At 44.4% G+C, this 17,393-nt stretch overlaps 1 protein-coding gene across 2 annotated transcripts in view; it reads right to left on the bottom strand.

Annotated features, from left to right (window-relative positions):
- Nucleotides 1-491: 491 nt before the first annotated feature.
- The window catches only part of LOC126162170 (uncharacterized), a 32,718-nt gene continuing 15,816 nt past the window's right edge, over nt 492-17,393 (bottom strand). Inside the window, exons 1-3 of one of the 2 annotated variants that reach the window (XM_049918483.1) lie at nt 4,278-4,297; nt 3,246-3,331; nt 492-900 (exon numbers count right to left, since the gene is read on the bottom strand). In XM_049918483.1, coding sequence (XP_049774440.1) covers nt 694-900; nt 3,246-3,320 — 282 coding nt within the window. In that variant the 5' untranslated portion in view covers nt 3,321-3,331; nt 4,278-4,297 and the 3' untranslated portion in view covers nt 492-693. Of the gene's footprint in view, nt 901-3,245; nt 3,332-4,277; nt 4,298-17,393 lie in introns of those variants that run through there. The other variant, XM_049918482.1, reaches the window with a different exon arrangement.

Below are 17,393 nucleotides of genomic sequence, written 5' to 3'. Positions count from 1 at the left end.
TGTTAACGTAGGAAATTGATCTTTTCATAAACACACAAATGATAGAGTTTTGCTACTAATATTTTAGCAAGGTAGGTTTAGGCATCTCTTTTATGTTATTATGCATTATATAAATTAAATGTAGCGTTTTTTGCTCCCTAAATGCAGCGCATGAGTATGTCATGTTGTGTTTCGTATGACGGAAGATCTAACTAACCTGCTTAAAAATAGTTTTGCTATTTTTTAGGCCAGGAACACATTTCACCTGCTCGTAGAGTGTAGCACGCATTGCTTTACCTGGAGTGATGGATGTGTGACGCTCTGCCGTCTGTAGATCTGGTACACCATCTTGCCTGTCTGTAATTTTTTGGTGGTTTTCCATATACATTCAGGCAAATGCCTATCTACGACTCAGAAAATACAATAAACGAAAAATTAAAATGCGATGACACACAGAACGTATTAGTGAAACAGGCATGGCAGTCGATGTAAATCAGTAAAGAAGTACAAAGTTGATTTTTGTTAGATTTTTATTAAACTAAAAATGAATAAATTAAGCTTAATACTTTGGTTAACGTAATAATAGGCAGTACTTTGGCATTACGAACATAATGTTGGTTCAACAACTGGCAGTTTTCGGCATTTAGTTTCCGAAGAGAGGTGGGACGCTGGTGAGCGGCGATCACCCACACGCGACGCAGCGGCCGTGCTCGGCTACCACCTGTGGGAGAGGCGGACGCCCGCCGAGTACTTCGGCTTGCCGGCCGCCGGCCCGCGGTACACCCTCTGCCAGGAGCCGTCGGCGTCCACGCGGGTCCTGCCGTCGCCGCTCTTCCACACGTTGCCCTGGCCCTGCACCCCCACCACCGTGCCCACGCCCTTCTCCCTGTGCACGTCCACGTCCACTCCGCCACGGTCCTCCTGCAACGAAATGACGTGCCGGTAAGCAGGTACATCAGCTTCTCCGATTTCCAAAAATGAGCTGCAGCATCTGATCCGAAGGGTTGACATATTTCTTATATACCGTATTCGAATGTATCATTGACAACAGTAAGGCATATCAATGAACACAAAATAAATCAAATTAATGAAATGACCATTTTTAATTTTTTTTATCTGTATCAACATCTCCATTTTTATTTTGGGTGTGCTTAAAGAACTTGTAAACTAATAGTTGTGTGTGTTTCCATGTGCCTTTAAGGCGACCAGCGGAAGACAGATCAGTCAATAGGATCGCAAACAAGTCAACTTCTGGAATATCGCGCCACTTCGACGACAACATCCGTAGCAAAAACACAACCTAAGCTGCCAGCTCGCCGAACGGATCACAATCTCCATTAGATTCTAGACAAGTATTTCATACATTATAGCCTATACAAAATCAAATCACATGGTAAATTAAGATACGAAATAACCACAAAATTAAAAGACCGCTGTGGAGCACTCGCGAACCGACATATTGGAGAAAAATACACGAACCACGTCTACAACTAAAGCAAATTAGCAATAGCCTCGTTGACAGCTATGGGGAAGGTCCAGTGAAGTAACTATATGTCAACGGACGCCAGTTTATTGTAGGCATATGAAACGTATTTACAGCTAGACCATAATTTCGCAAGCATCGAATGGATGAAACTCAGCTTCCTCTGTTTATTCACTTGGTTCAGACAGCCGACTACAAGTTGTTGCCGTATTTCCTTCCGTTCAAAAATCATTCGATTCAGTGTAGAACTGTCGCCCACACTACGAAATACGAGCTTCCGCAACACTGGAGACAGATGGATGTATTTCGTAAAGACATCGTGTGGTGTCACCGCCAGACACCACACTTGCTAGGTGGTAGCCGTTAAATCGGCCGCTGTCCGTTAGTATACGTCGGACCCGCGTGTCGCCACTATCAGTGATTGCAGACCGAGCGCCGCCACACGGCAGGTCTAGTCTAGAGAGACTCCCTAGCACTCGCCCCAGTTGTACAGCCGACTTTGCTAGCGATGGTTCACTGCCTACATACGCTCTCATATGCCGAGACGACAGTTTAGCATAGCCTTCAGCTACGTTATTTGCTACGACCTAGCAAGGCGCCATATTCAGTTACATGTCTTCTAAACAGATAATATTGTGAATCATGTACCGTCAAGAGCGACGTTCATCATTAATGGATTAAAGTTAAGTATCAAACTAATTACGTCTGCTTTCTGAATTCTAATTCCTTGTCATATTCCAGACCTCACGTCAGTATAGTTCTTCCCTCCTCACGCCAGCCTGCGTGAGCTAAGACGCATGCATTTCGGCCTCTTCTAGTAATACGTTGTTGGCTCTTCTGCCAACACAACACATCGTACCCAATGGAACCCAGTACTGCGGTGCAGCATTGTCAGAATCGAAAGTAGCATCTTGTGTGTTTGAAAGTTGTCGTCTGCATTGCACAGCAGAGACATACGAGACGGCGTCTGCAGCTCTCAGAGGCTGTACGGTGACAGAGCGGCGAAACTGGTACGTAATACAGGAATGACTAGCGCTTGATGTAAGGAAAATTTACTTGCAGCATAAATAAATTGGAATAATAATGCGCGTAAATAGACGAAAAGATGTCTGTCTCAGTCAACTACAAGGTCGACGATCAGACATTCGAATGAGTCATAAACGTCAAGTACCCTCGAGTATTTCCCCCTCGCGATTTACCTTGAAATGACTAAAAAATAAAGCTGCGAGAAGGTACCTTTCATGATGATATTTATCGGACGAACCAGGTCACTTACAAGTCGCGTTCGTCGACTTGGGGCTACTATCAGAGTGAAGCTGCTCAGTTTTGTGTAGTCGACGAGAGACCTTAATATAAAAACTCGTTAAATTCCAGTAAGAGACGCCATGCATTGCGCATCACGGAGTGCCATACTTTTAGTAGCTTCAGATTCAAAATGTACCACGTTCTGCGACATACACCTTGCATAATGACCACAAGGGTGAAATTTGATAAATTGTATGTAGGAACACCGACACACGCACTGCCCTTATAGTACAAGCAAATATAGTAGGAAAGAGGGAAAGCGGAGAGTGCGATTGATGTGCACTAGAGATCCTCAACCAAAAACGTGCACAACGGCATACTGAAATTTAAATGCAAATGAGGATTTAAAGTAAAAATGCGAAAAAACTCCGTCTTGCATTTGTGTTTATTGATAACTTCATTGTCGTGCTAAACACTATAGTCGGTTACTGGGGGGCTGCTACCAGGAAAAGGAGCGTACGAAGAGTAAGGCACTCACCTTGTCTTTGGGTGAAGGGAACGCGCAGCTGAGCGCTATGGCACTCAGTACGACGAGGAGCACTGCTGCCTTCATACTGGATCAGTCTGGAACAGAAACGCTTACGTTTAGCACGACATTAGCAGGTGAACGAACACTGACCAAAAAATGTCCAAGGATGATCAGTTTCGCTTACAGCTTAACGTGTACGTAAGTTTAACAATCCATTCGCGCTTTGCGTCATATATAAATTCCACCTTTCAAAGAAAGGTGTATCACAAAGAACAATACACTATACGCTATATCCTGACACCCTACGTAACGTGGAATTGACTACTAGATGTCACGAGAGACGCACCCGCCAGTGTTAAATTAGGTGGAGAATAGCGTATTGTGTTGTGCCTAGAGAAGCAGGAACAGCAAAAGAGGTCAGTAAGGAGATCTGACTGACTTCGAACGTTGACTAATCATCGGACGTCGCCCCTGTAAAGCTGCCCAAGTTGGCTGTTGGTGATGTGATTGTGAAGAGGAAACGCAGAGGAACAGGCAAATGATGCAGGGAGCATCGAACATTGCAGAGAGCAGTTGTAGAAATCGCATAAAGTCAGCAGTTGCAATCACTCGTGAGTTCCAAAGTGGCGCCAGCAGTCCAGTTACCACAGTGATTGCGCGTAGAGAATTTAAAAAAAATGGGCTACTAGGGTGATTCTTCAGTTTCTCCCGGTGTATTTGTTGCTCGAACAGTCCACGGCTAAGTGCGCTGGTTACCGAACACTGGGTGAATATATTCTGGATAATTTGCACGCCGTTAGTTATGCTGCCTCACGATATGTACACAGTTTCTAATTGTACTACTGCCTTAAAGGTATGAAATAATTTCAAATTTTCAAATTCGATTAATAATTGTATAAAATGTTGAAAATAAAATTTTTGATCTCTCTGAAACCGTTACATTTTTAGCCTGCAGCTGGGACCACGCCTCGGATTAGTCGTTCGGTAATGTAGATAGTAAGGAGCTGCGTGTTCGCAAAGTCTAATGTTGTCTGCACTTACTGGAGCTCCTGGTGCTGCTGTTTGCGCCGGGTCCGCTGCCTTGGCTGTACTGACGGTGTCCTGCGCCTGCTGCCGTTTATACGGGACGGCGGTAGCGCGTACTTCCCGTCGGTTCATCCCCGGCCGGTACCTCGGCGGCACCGCTGCTCTCACCGAGCAGCTCTGGCCCAGGGGCCGCGTCACCTCTGCTCGTGACGTCAGCGTCTTCCAGCGGATGCTGCGTTTCCCCCGGCACACTGGCCGGGTCTGATTCAAAAGAACGGCCTTGCCCGCCCAGGCTCTCCGAAACAGTGGTGACCACTACGTGGGGGAGGGGGATTACTGTCTTATTAACACTGCTAGTTTCCGGTACTGTACAACATCATAAAGCCCATAGCCCACATCGTTACTCCGAGAATGGCTTGTATAAGGAAGATGATGGCTTTCTAGATGAGTTTCATAGCTCTCGTTGCCGTCACTTCCAGTATTCCGACTTTTGAGCAAAACGTTGCTTGCATTGGCGCATCACATCTGAACAAAAATTGGCAGAACATGTTCCCGATTAGTTGTAAATATTTATTAAGTATAATTTTAATTTTATGCGCAGTGGATTTTATGGGAAATTTTACGACTGCAGGAGCTGAATTATTAATGAATCGTCTACTTAAACTATTTTTTATCATTGCTGTTTTCTAGCAGCGAAGCTGTTTCCTAGCAGTATTCATACTTCCTAAGCTATATACTGTATTTTACAGTTTTTCTGCGCGCAGCTCGTGGTTTCGCGGTAGCGTTCTCGCTTCTCGAGCACGGGGTCACGATTCTCGGCGGGGCCAGCGATTTTTTCTGCCTCGAGATGACTGGGTGTTGTTGTGTCGTCTTCATCATAACCGTTCATCCTCATTGCGGTCGGAGGAAGTCAACGCCAAACCACCTCCACTAGGACCTTGCCTAGTACAGCGGTACGGCTCTCTCACATCGTCCCCTACGCTCCTCGGAGTATGCGTTCATCATCATCACTGTTTTACTAGTTAATCTAAGCCGACAAAACCATTTTAGTGCACCTTTACTGATATTATAAGACAGAATGAAGAAAGAAACACGGCTTTGAAGCCAAAGCGTAAATTTTGGTGCAGTCTTAGGTTCAATATTGCCACCTTAAAATACATTACTTGTGATGAACGAATCTCTTGTATTCAGTTTTGGCGCTCGAAACGAGAAACGGCACAAATAAGTAATTTTTAAAGTGACGCGCTGAGATTTTATCTTTTCTGGACCTTATTGAATGCTTTTACTGTACAGCCATAAGCTGCATGCCAACAACGCCCTCTCGACAGCATGCATTTAGACATCCGCCGCTGACCGGAAGGCTTCACTGAATTATCCAGTTTGGCGTCTGTCAGTTTACTCGCAGAGTGCGTTTAGTTCGTCACAGGTTACGACAGCACATAGCGACCAGGTTATTGACTACTGTGGGACTAACTTACCTGAAACAGAATTGTAATTGACTAGCATTGAGAAACTAAAGTTGTAACAGCAAGATTACCAACATTGACATTACATCAGTCTGCAGGAGGACAATTACTGATGACGAAATAAATCTCGGGTGAACATCCTGGTATGAGTATGCATAGGACATAATATTTCGCCTGGATAAATTGAAGAATCAAATTACTGATGAGCTTGTACCACAAAATATGGACTCTATTCAAGTTAAGTAAATGTTTCCAGTTCATATAAATAAAGAACTGTGTTAATCCACGTGCGCATTTGTGTTGTAAAAAGATGATACCGGCCACCCATAACAACGTACTCTTCCTTCTTCCTTGCGGTAGAAGACTCTACAAAAAAATGGTTCAAATGGCTCCGAGCACTATGGGACTTAACATCTGAGGACATCAGTGCCCTAGGACTTAGAACTACTTAAATATAACTAACATAAGGACAAACTGCCTATTAGCTTTTGTCTCGGGTTCTTCGGCCGACGTTCATCTAATGATTTTTCTGACGTTTCGCCAGCACGAGTGGCTGGCATTGTCAAAGCTTCACCCTCCATTGCCGGTGGTGAACTGGAGGCGAACTCGTGGCCGCAGACTACATGTACCTGGCGCGCCAACGTCCGAGGGCTTCTCCGCGGTCATTTCCGGTGCGGTTCTCCTCTTGCTACCTGCGACGGTCGTTCGCTGCAGTACGGGAAGCCAGGATCCGTTTACCTTAAGGCTTTCCTCTTTCTTGTTGAAACTGTTAGCGTGTTTTTGGATTTCTACAGCTTCTCTGAACAAGCGCGTGTGATAGTGCTTCTCTACAGCCAGAACTTCCGTGTCGGCGAATTTTATTACGTGGTCGGTCTCATTCAGTGCGTGCTCTGCCACGGCCGTTTTCTCCACCTGCCCCAACCTGGAATGTCGCTTATGCTCTTGGATCCTGGTGTTAATTGATCGTCCAGTCATTCCGACATAAACTTTTCTGCATGTACATGGTATACGGTATATTCCCGACATTGCAAGTGGGTCTCTTTTCTCCTTCGCCGATCTAAGACACTTTTTGATCTTCCTTGTCGGTTTGAAAATCGTCTTTACGCCATGTTTGCGCAATATACGGCCGATTCTATCCGTCACTCTGGGAATGTATGGCAGAAAGGCCGTACCCGACATTTCTTTTTCTGGTTCCTTACTTCGCCGAGTGTTTGGCTCTGTTACACTTCCAATGTAATTTGTGGAGTACCCATCGCTCCTCAGAACAGTTTCCAGGTGTTGCATTTCTCGTTTGAGGTGTTCAGGCTCACATATTCGTCCTGCTCTCGTTACGAACGTACTAATCATGCCTCTTTTCTGGCTCGGGTGGTGGTTTGACAGTTTGTGCAGGTATCGGTCCGTGTGTGTCGGTTTTCGATACACGCTGTGTCCCAGGTTTTCGCCGTCCCTTGTGACCAGCACATCTAGAAATGGCAGTTTCTTGTCCTTTTCTACTTCCATGGTAAATGTTATGTTGGCATGGAGGCTGTTCAAGTGTCTCAGGAATTCACCGAGCTGTTTTTCTCCATGGCTCCACACCACGAAAGTATCATCGACGTACCTGTACCACACCTTAGGTTTGCAAGTCGCCGAGTCCAGTGCCTGTGCTTCGAATTGTTCCATGTAGAAGTTAGCCACCACTGGACTGAGAGGACTACCCATGGCGACGCCTTCCAGCTGTTCGTAGAAATCGCCATTCCACGTGAAATAGTTCGTGGTGAGACATGCATGGAAGAGTTTTTCGATGTCTTGCGGGAACATGGAACCGATGTGCTCCAGAGCGTCACCGAGTGGCACTTTCGTAAATAACGAAACAACATCAATACTGACCAGGATGTCGTGTGGCGCAAGTTTCAGTTTCTTCAGCTTCTCAATGAAATGTCCTGAGTCCTTAATGTATGTGTCGGTCTTCCCCACGTGTGGCTGGAGCAGAGAGGCCAAGTGTTTCGCCAGTTTATACGTTGGTGAGCCAGGAGCGCTAACGATCGGTCTCAGTGGAACGTTGTTCTTATGGATCTTGGGTGATCCATACAGCCGAGGTGGTAGGGCTTCTGTGATGCGCAGGTTTCTCTGTATGTCCGCCGGCAGAGAAGACGCGTTGATTAATCGATTCGTATTCCGAGTGATACGCTGCGTCGGATCTGCGCTTAGTTTTCGGTACGTCGTCGGATCTAATAGGTCTCGGATCTTTTGCTCATAATCTTCGGTCTTCATTACGACGGTCGCATTCCCCTTATCGGCAGGCAGTACCAATATACTCTTGTCGGCGTTGAGATTCTTAATGGCTTGTACCTCTTCTTTCTTCAGGTTGCAAGCTGGTGGTTTTGCTCGGCGTAGTATCCTGGCTGTTTCAGTGCGTATTTCCTCTCCCCTTTCACAAGGAAGGGTCCGAATGGCTGCTTCGGTGTTGGCAATGATGTCCTCCATAGGTATAGTTCTCGAGATGATAGCGAAATTCCCTCCTTTTTGAAGAACAGACACTTCCTCTTCGGTCAATTGTCGTTCAGAGAGGTTGACCACTGTGTGTGACATGTCGGGAATCGCCTTGTCGGTCTGCTTCCGGCATCTTTTAAACTTTTTCTTTTGCCGCTCGGTGCAGCGCTCGAGTTCGTTCTGCATGCTCCTGTGAGTGATGCTGTCGATCTTGTCCCAGTCGTCTCGATCCATTCTACTACTTAGTTGATAGAAAATGTCCAGAAGTTCCTGATCCGTTCTTGCCAAGTCTCTCCGTGTTGTATGTATTCGCTCACGAAGAAAAGCTCGTTCCATTCTGTCGTAGATACGATGTGCTTGGGCGGTGGTGAATAGGCGCTTCCATCTCAAGAACTTCGGTGTAGCACATTCATCTCGGCACCGTGACAGAAAGGCGAGAGAGGACATCAGTCACGCTTTCTTCTTCCGTCGGTGGTCAAGGCGTCGGTACAATCTGCAAATCTCCTCCCCGTAGAGGCGTAATACAAAATTGTTAAGGCTTTCGTGGCCACTTGTTGACAAACTGCCTATTGGCTTTTGTCTCGGGTTCTTCGGCCGACGTTCATCTAATGATTTTTCTGACGTTTCGCCAGCACGAGTGGCTGGCATTGTCAAAGCTTCACCCTCCATTGCCGGTGGTGAACTGGAGGCGAGCTCGTGGCCGCAGACTACATGTACCTGGCGCGCCAACGTCCGAGGGCTTCTCCGCGGTCATTTCCGGTGCGGTTCTCCTCTTGCTACCTGCGACGGTCGTTCGCTGCAGTACGGGAAGCCAGGATCCGTTTACCTTAAGGCTTTCCTCTTTCTTGTTGAAACTGTTAGCGTGTTTTTGGATTTCTACAGCTTTCTGAACAAGCGCGTGTGATAGTGCTTCTCTACAGCCAGAACTTCCGTGTCGGCGAATTTTATTACGTGGTCGGTCTCATTCAGTGCGTGCTCTGCCACGGCCGATTTCTCCACCTGCCCCAACCTGCAATGTCGCTTATGCTCTTTGATCCTGGTGTTAATTGATCGTCCAGTCATTCCGACATAAACTTTTCCGCATGTGCATGGTATACGGTATATTCCCGACATTGCAAGTGGGTCTCTTTTCTCCTTCGCCGATCTAAGACACTCTTTGATCTTCTTTGTCGGTTTGAAAATCGTCTTTACGCCGTGTTTGCGCAATATACGGCCGATTCTATCCGTCACTCTGGGAATGTATGGCAGAAAGGCCGTACCCGACATTTCTTTTTCTGGTTCCTTACTTCGCCGAGTGTTTGGCTCTGTTACACTTCCAATGTAATTTGTGGAGTACCCATCGTTCCTCAGAACAGTTTCCAGGTGCTGCATTTCTCGTTTGAGGTGTTCAGGCTCACATATTCGTCCTGCTCTCGTTACGAGCGTACTAATCATGCCTCTTTTCTGGCTCGGGTGGTGGTTTGACAGTTTGTGCAGGTATCGGTCCGTGTGTGTCGGTTTTCGATACACGCTGTGTCCCAGGTTTTCGCCGTCCCTTATGACCAGCACATCTAGAAATGGCAGTTTCTTGTCCTTGTCTACTTCCACGGTAAATGTTATGTTGGCATGGAGGCCGTTCAAGTGTCTCATGAATTCACCGAGCTGTTCTTCATCATGGCTCCACACCACGAAAGTATCATCGACGTACCTGTACCACACCTTAGGTTTGCAAGTCGCCGAGTCCAGTGCCTGTGCTTCGAATTGTTCCATGTAGAAGTTAGCCACCACTGGACTGAGAGGACTACCCATGGCGACGCCTTCCAGCTGTTCGTAGATATCGACATTCCACGTGAAATAGTTCGTGGTGAGACATGCATGGAAGAGCTTTTTGATGTCTTGCGGGAACATGGAACGGATGTGCTCCAGAGCGTCACTGAATGGCACTTTGACAGTTTGTGACCAATTAGGAGCAGGAATTCATCATATTAATCCTCTACAAATCTTGAAATCCTTTGTAAATGTTAATATTGTAATTTATTGTTTATCTTCTTTGAGTATTTTACATATCTTTTGGCTGAAGAGCGGGTTGATTGTATCGCCTGCCCACGCACGTATAGTGCGAGGGTGGGGAGAGGGGAGTGAAATGAAAATTTAAAAAATGTCACCTTATTCGTCAGTACAAGTTACTTTGAATCAAAACTCCTTATATTTTATTGGGAGAAGAATGTTCGACCACTTTCATAATTACATAAAATAGCAGAACTGTGTTTAAATCAAACTGAAAACATCTGTTCTTGACAATAGCTCAAAGAGCGTCCTATCTCACTTCTTTCATCGTTTATATTGCATGTAACAATGAAGGGAACAACATCTCGATACGTAGAGTGTCTCAAGAGCCGAGGATACACATAATACGAAACGGTAGCAATACTGAAACGAAGTTTCCTGCAAGTGATTTCGCGCTATGGGTCGAGTATTGATTTGCATGTGATACAAAGCATTTTTGTCATCTGAGGTAGTAATGCAATGAGAATATTCTGTGTCTCTTTCTCTATCTTGGATTTGTTTTTAAAGTGGTGTAGGATTTTATTGACCCTCGTGATAATACATATAGTGGATATTTTTGCGCTGGTGACTCACACATGTGCTCATATCCAAGCCCGGGCCTTTCTATGCAGCACTGTATCTGTTAAATTTTCTTGCAAACAAAGCCCAACTGAACTTAACCGCACGTTTCATGTGTATGTTTGCGAAAAATTTCAGTGGTTGGCATTTGATGTATTGCTAAAGTTTCCTTTCCATAGTTTCTCAAAGATTTAAGCACATACACACAATTGTTTCAGTATCTCGTCAGTTCAAAACGAGTAAGAGAATCAACACAGTGAAATACTCATCTGTTTGCCTGTTACCAGTTACTGATAACTAATTTCGAAATCTGGAACTGATAAGGAGAATACTTATTCAGCACCTTAAAACTTCCTAGGAACAAGAGCACGTAGAGAGACGCTACCACGGTAAGAGTCTCGACTTGTGTTTACCTGGACTTACTTGATACATCTGACATAAATCCAGGTACAGAATTTCCATGCATTTCTTTAAATAGAGATACTTGCCCAGAAGATGCACCATGACAGAAAAACAGAACACTATTCTAGATCCGCAGGAAATAAAGGCGAACAGGAAACGAGCAAATGCAAACCATCCAAACTGAAAAGGAACTGACATCACGACTCAGCAGCACTAACTCCAAGAATAAGGGAACTACGCTGGCGGAAAATGAAAAGTGATGCGCCATGTATACCCTGACTAAACGCTTCCAAACTGATAGTCCAACAATGCCATGGTTGGGGGATATGTTGATTAAAATTTCATCCATACGCGCATTTATTTTCAGTAGAGAAAGAAGATCCACCTACAAATAAGGAATGAGATGATGGATATTGAGAAAGTCTAACGTTACTGGAACTTCTCAGATGGATGTTGCGACACAGCTTGTCCAGGGGACGTTCACGTGCAGCTTATCTCCATTTTTCGGACTTCGTGAAATGTAGAATCGTGTATGTGAGGAACGTGGGGACACCATACCGACAGATCACACAGTTTGCAGTATGGTAGTGACTGCAGAAGGAGTGGTGGCGAAATGGGCACAACACTGTGGCAAGAACACCGAGCAAGAGTTTTTCCAGAGGGACCCCACCGCAAGAACGTTGCACGATTGTTCGACTGGTTGTGACGAATAGATTGGTGACAACAGCTGAAATCATGGCAGAGGTTAGAGCCAAAGTATGAACCAGAATTTTCGGGGACGGTTTATAGGAGGGTGGTTTTTGGTCTCTAGATGCCACGCGTCGTTCACCGGTGACACTGTATCACAGGCACCAGATGCTTTCACGGTATAGTGCTAGAGTCGAATGGGTCACTGAACAAAATTTAATGGTGTTCAGCCCTGAGTCTCTCTTCCGCTTTAAGGCGTAGGCCATTACATCGCGCATTTAACGATAGCAAATAGCCTCATGCAGATATGGCGCATGGTTCTATCACGACAGATTTTCGTTTACAGCTCCGTGTAACAGGCAAATTGCGCAGGCTCATGCTGCGGGCTCTGTGTCGCCTGTCATCACTGACAACTCCACGCAAACGCCAGTGATCTCTGTCGTTAAGTGAAGGCTGTCGGCCACTGCGTTGTCTGTGGTGATAGGTAATGCCTGAAATTTGGTATTCCTGTCGCACTCTTGACACTGAGGATCTCCGATTTCCGCAATGGAATGTTCCATGCGTCTAACTTCAACTACTATTCCGCGTTCAGAAACTGTTAATTCCCATCGTATGGCCATAATCACGTTGGAAATATTTCCGCATGAATCAACTGAGTAAAAATGGCAGCTCTGCTAATGTACTGCCATTTTATATCTTGTGTGTGTGAAACTATCGCCATCTGTGTATGTGTATATCGCTGTCCTATGTCTTGAGTCACCTCCGTGTATATTAAGGGGCTCCGGAAAGGCTCAAAATCATGAAAAGTTCAATTTTTACTTTTTTGCGTTTTCTGAATCTGCAGACTATTACCTTTTAATAGATATATAATTTATTCAATTCCGAAGACTACAACTATTTTTAAATTTTTTTTGAAATGTGTTCTACATGGGCGTGACCCACTGTGGCGCTGTTAAACTGCTGTCAAATGGTGTTATTATTAACGTCCGTGTTCATCAGGTACATTTTAGTGATGTTAGATAAAGTATGTGTTGTGGCTAACCTATTTTCAGAGACTTAGCAGCACCTGAACTGTTGAAAAAGTGTATTCACGGAAAAACTCAAAACCCCAATGAAAGTGTAAATAGTGTTATATGGTCGAGAATCCCCAAGACTGTATTTGTTGGAATAGAAACACTTCACTTTGGTGTCTATGATGGTGTTGCGACTTTCAATTATGGCAACATTGTAAGGTGCAAGGTATTTAGAAATATGGGAATGAATATAGGTTCTAACATGGTACGAGCGATGCTTGCTTTAGACAAGGAACGCCTTCGGGCTGCAGACAGGGCTGTAAAGTGTCTAGAAATACAAGCAAGAGTAAACAGGAGGAGGAACAAGAGGAAGCTGGAGGAGGAGTTTGCAGAGGATGAAGATAATCCATCCTATGGACCTGGAATGCACTAAAAAGTTAATCCAGTCTTTGTCGCTCGATTCCCAAAACTTTTATTTTCTCATACTAATTACATGTTTTCTAAGGATCTTCCAAACATATTTGTTTCAAACTTTCAGTAAATGTTACACAGTACCTTCTGCATAATTTAACACAGCCTTTTTCCAAAAAACTGTATATTTTTGAATATATAAATAAAAAATTGCAAAAAAATGTTGTGAATTTTCATTACAATTGAAAAAAAATTATCTTTAATAACTGAACTAAAATTTTGTAAAATCCCTGTGTTAAGTTGTAGCCCATATTCCAATAAATAATCTGTAAAAAGTTCAACTTCCTACCTCAAATACTTTGTGAGGAAAGATGTAATTTATAAGCGTTATTTTAGCATTGCAAGTATAGGGCGTTCCAGAGCCCCTTAACACAAAGTCTTTCACGGTATTACCACAAAGTCTTTCACGACGGATTTATCTAATACATTTTATTGGTGCACATGTCGCGTTGAAAGCATATTGAACGAGAACCATTTCGATGTCGAAATAAACCTATAATCCCCTATCTTCAGACAAAATGGCCTTCTTGTACATGAAATTAAGTCAGCTCTCTTCAGTAAACGCAAACCAAAATCCAGCCAATCGACCGAACAAATTCAGCACGCTACGTTCCACGTGTGGACCAATATCAAACAAAACTGGGCGAATGCGAAATAGATCTGGAATTAAAACCCTCTTTCGGGCTCCCTGTGAATGTCAGACATGACTTCAGTTGCTCCGAACAGTCAGTGTGAATGAAGTAGCCTGTTCAGACCGTTTCCCCAGAGCTGTACCGGACATCAGTCACACATCAAGTACAGTACTGTAGAAAAATCGACTGTTACCGAGCTCGGACTTACGAATTACAAGATCTTATTTGAACTGCCACAGCGCAAGCTTCCCGAAAACCTTGGTCGGAACCGGGTGAGTGGAACAATTTTTAATTACTTTCTGGGGCAATTTTGTCCATTATCCTAGACAAACGTAAAAAAGGTGTGTGTGTGTGTGTGTGTGTGTGTGTGTATGTTTAAGAGTACGTCCCGTATTATTGATCATGATTGGAACAAAGATACTGCGAGTCGTCAGTATAATCTCTGATAATACCGGGTACTTCTACATCCTTTACGTCTGCGTAATTCCGTATTTTCTTCGATCAGCAGTCCTGAAGGAAGACAAAGGTGGATTTTGTCGAAGAGCAGCAAGCCCCGCCTAAGAGTGCACTCTGCCATGGGGAACCTGCCGTAGGTGGTTCTCGGATACAGTCGAAACTTGATAGGGCAATAGCAGGATGAAAATAAATGTACACCTATTTTGATTTTGGTGACAACATGCATTTGCTTCCAAGAAAATGACTGTCAAGTTTAGATTCGACTTCATCGCGCTACTCGCGCGGTGTAAAAACAACTGCACTGTTAACACAATGGCTAAAAACACAATTTTGACATTTTTTGCTCCGTGTTAAATTCTAATTGTATGCTTTTTCTTTTGTTGTTGCGGAAGTATGTGACATAATTATTTCATGACATGGTGAATACAATGGAATAGATGAAAAAAGCAGCAAAGATTTCAAATCTAACTAAAAATAGATTTTATCGTCACAGCTGACAGGAATTATCACTTTGTAGAAAACCGCTACCAACGATTTTCGTTAGTCTCCAAGAAATTAGACAAATTTGGTCTTCGAGTGCACCAAGACATTTAACTAGTTAATGCAACGACATGAGAATATGCACACAACATAACATCCAAAAAATCTGGAAATCTCACGAAAGAAATCTATCATCAGTTTCTGGACAAATTTTGCGACCTTACTTAAAAATGGCGCCGTTTCTGTACGTTGTTGACTCATAAGGTGGGCAAAATTATACACCTTAAACGCTGGGCTGTTCGTCACTGAAACCCGAATACCGACATGTAAATTAAAATTAATTCCTCCAAAATGCATGCTACCATACAAACCCTGTGATGTATACTTCTTGTAACAGGTGAAGAAGTATATTCGACGTTTACAGAACTACCCTACTCTCATCATATTGCAGAGGGAAATCAGAAGTAGGAACGATACAGTTAAAATACACGTCTTGATCCGTAATCAGTTGCACGCTCCAGCTTTCGAGAAAATGTTTCGAAGGTGTTGTTTACCGTGCAATTGTCTCCAGATTGCGAGGTGGTTTTCCTAATTATCTATACATAAAAAGGTGTGTGACTGTTGTATATCTACGTTCGGGCGGTGCTCGTCGTGCTACAAATGTTTACGCTTTGAATGTTTTTATGAGTGCACTAGTTCTCTTGAAGCACAAACGTAATAAGGAGAGCTGAAATACTTGAACTATTTGTTTTTAATGTTCAGTTTCTGTTAATTATACACTGATTCGGCAAAGAAACTGATATAGATATGCGTATTCAAATAGAGAAATATATAAACTGGCAGAATACGGCGCTGCGGTCGGCATCGCCTATACAAGACAAAAAGTGTCTGGTGCAGTTCTTAGATTGGTTACTGCTGCTGTAACGGCAGGTTAGAAAGATTTAAGTGAATTTTAACGTGGTGTTATAGTCGGCGCACGAACGATGCGACACAGAATCTCCGAGGTAGCTATGAAGTGGGGATTTTCCTGTACGACCATTTCACGAGTGTTCCGTGAATATCAGGAAAACGGTAAAAACATAAAATCTCCGAGATCGCTGCGACTTGAAAAAAATCCTGCAAGAACGGGACCCACGACGATTGAAGAGAATTGTTGAGTATGAAACAAAAGCAACTCTCCCGCTAAAAGCTGCAGAATTAAATGCTGTGACATCAACAAGTACCATTGGACCCTTGGGTTGACTGAAACCTTTTGCCTGGTAGGACGAGTCTCGTTTCAAATTGTATCTAGCGGATGAACGTGTACGGTTATGGAAACAACCTCATGAATCCATGGATACTGCATGTCAGCAGGGGACTGTTCAATCTGGTGGAGCCTCTGTAATGGTGTGCGGCGAGTGCAGTTGCAGCCCCTGACATTCTAGATACGACTCTGACAGGTGACACGTACGTAAGCATCCTGTCTGATCACCTGAAACTATTCATGACCATTGTGCATTCCGACGGATTAGGGCAATTCCAGCAGGACAATGCGACACCTCACACTTCCAGAATTGGTACAGAGCGGCTCCAGGAACACTCTTCTGAGTTTCAACACCTCCGCTGGCCATCAAATTCCCCAGACATGAACGTTATTGAGCTTATCTGGGATGCCTTGCAACGTGCTCTTCAGAAGAGATCTCCAACCACTCGTATTCTTTCGGATCTATGGACGGCCCTCCAGGATTGATGGTATCAATTCCCTCCAGCACTACTTCAGATATTAGTCGAGTCCATGCCATTACCTTTCGCTCTTCAGTGTATAATACGCACACCATAAAAAGTTTTGCATCGTCCCAGTTCCCAGAACTCCTGACGATAAAAGTTGACTCTGGATATTGTATCACAGACACAGTCCATTTGACTGTGCAAAGATGTCACTTAACCCACCCAAATTTGTAAACAACCATGCATGAGCAGTCCCTATTAGGCAGAGGTGGTCGGACAGCCGATCAGTTCCAGTCATTACAATAGGGAGGAGGTCCACGGCTCGTGTTGTCTGTAGTTCAACCATGCCTAGACGGTCAATACCGCGGTTCGATCGCGTACTTTGTGCCAGGAAGGGAGATGCAGAGAGACAGGAACTGTCGATGACATGCCTCGCTCAGGTTACTACTGCAGTGAATGACCGCTACCTACGGATTATGGCTCTGAGGAAACCTCACAGCAACGCCACCATGTTGAATAATGGTTTTCGTGCAGTCACAGGACGTAGTGTTACGACTCAAACTGTGCGCAATAGGCTGCGTGATACGCAACTTCTATCCCGACGTCCATGGCGAGGTCCATCTTTGCAACCACGACACCATGCAGCGTGGTACAGATGGGTCCAACAACAAGCCGAATGGATCGCTCAGGATTTGCATCACGTTCTCTTCACCGATGAGTTTCGCATATGCCTTCAACCAG

Source organism: Schistocerca cancellata, chromosome 2 (assembly GCF_023864275.1).
Source record: "Schistocerca cancellata isolate TAMUIC-IGC-003103 chromosome 2, iqSchCanc2.1, whole genome shotgun sequence".
Lineage (NCBI taxonomy): Eukaryota > Metazoa > Arthropoda > Insecta > Orthoptera > Acrididae > Schistocerca > Schistocerca cancellata.
Note: the sequence above shows the minus strand (reverse complement) of the source record. Positions and strands in the feature narration are given on the sequence as shown.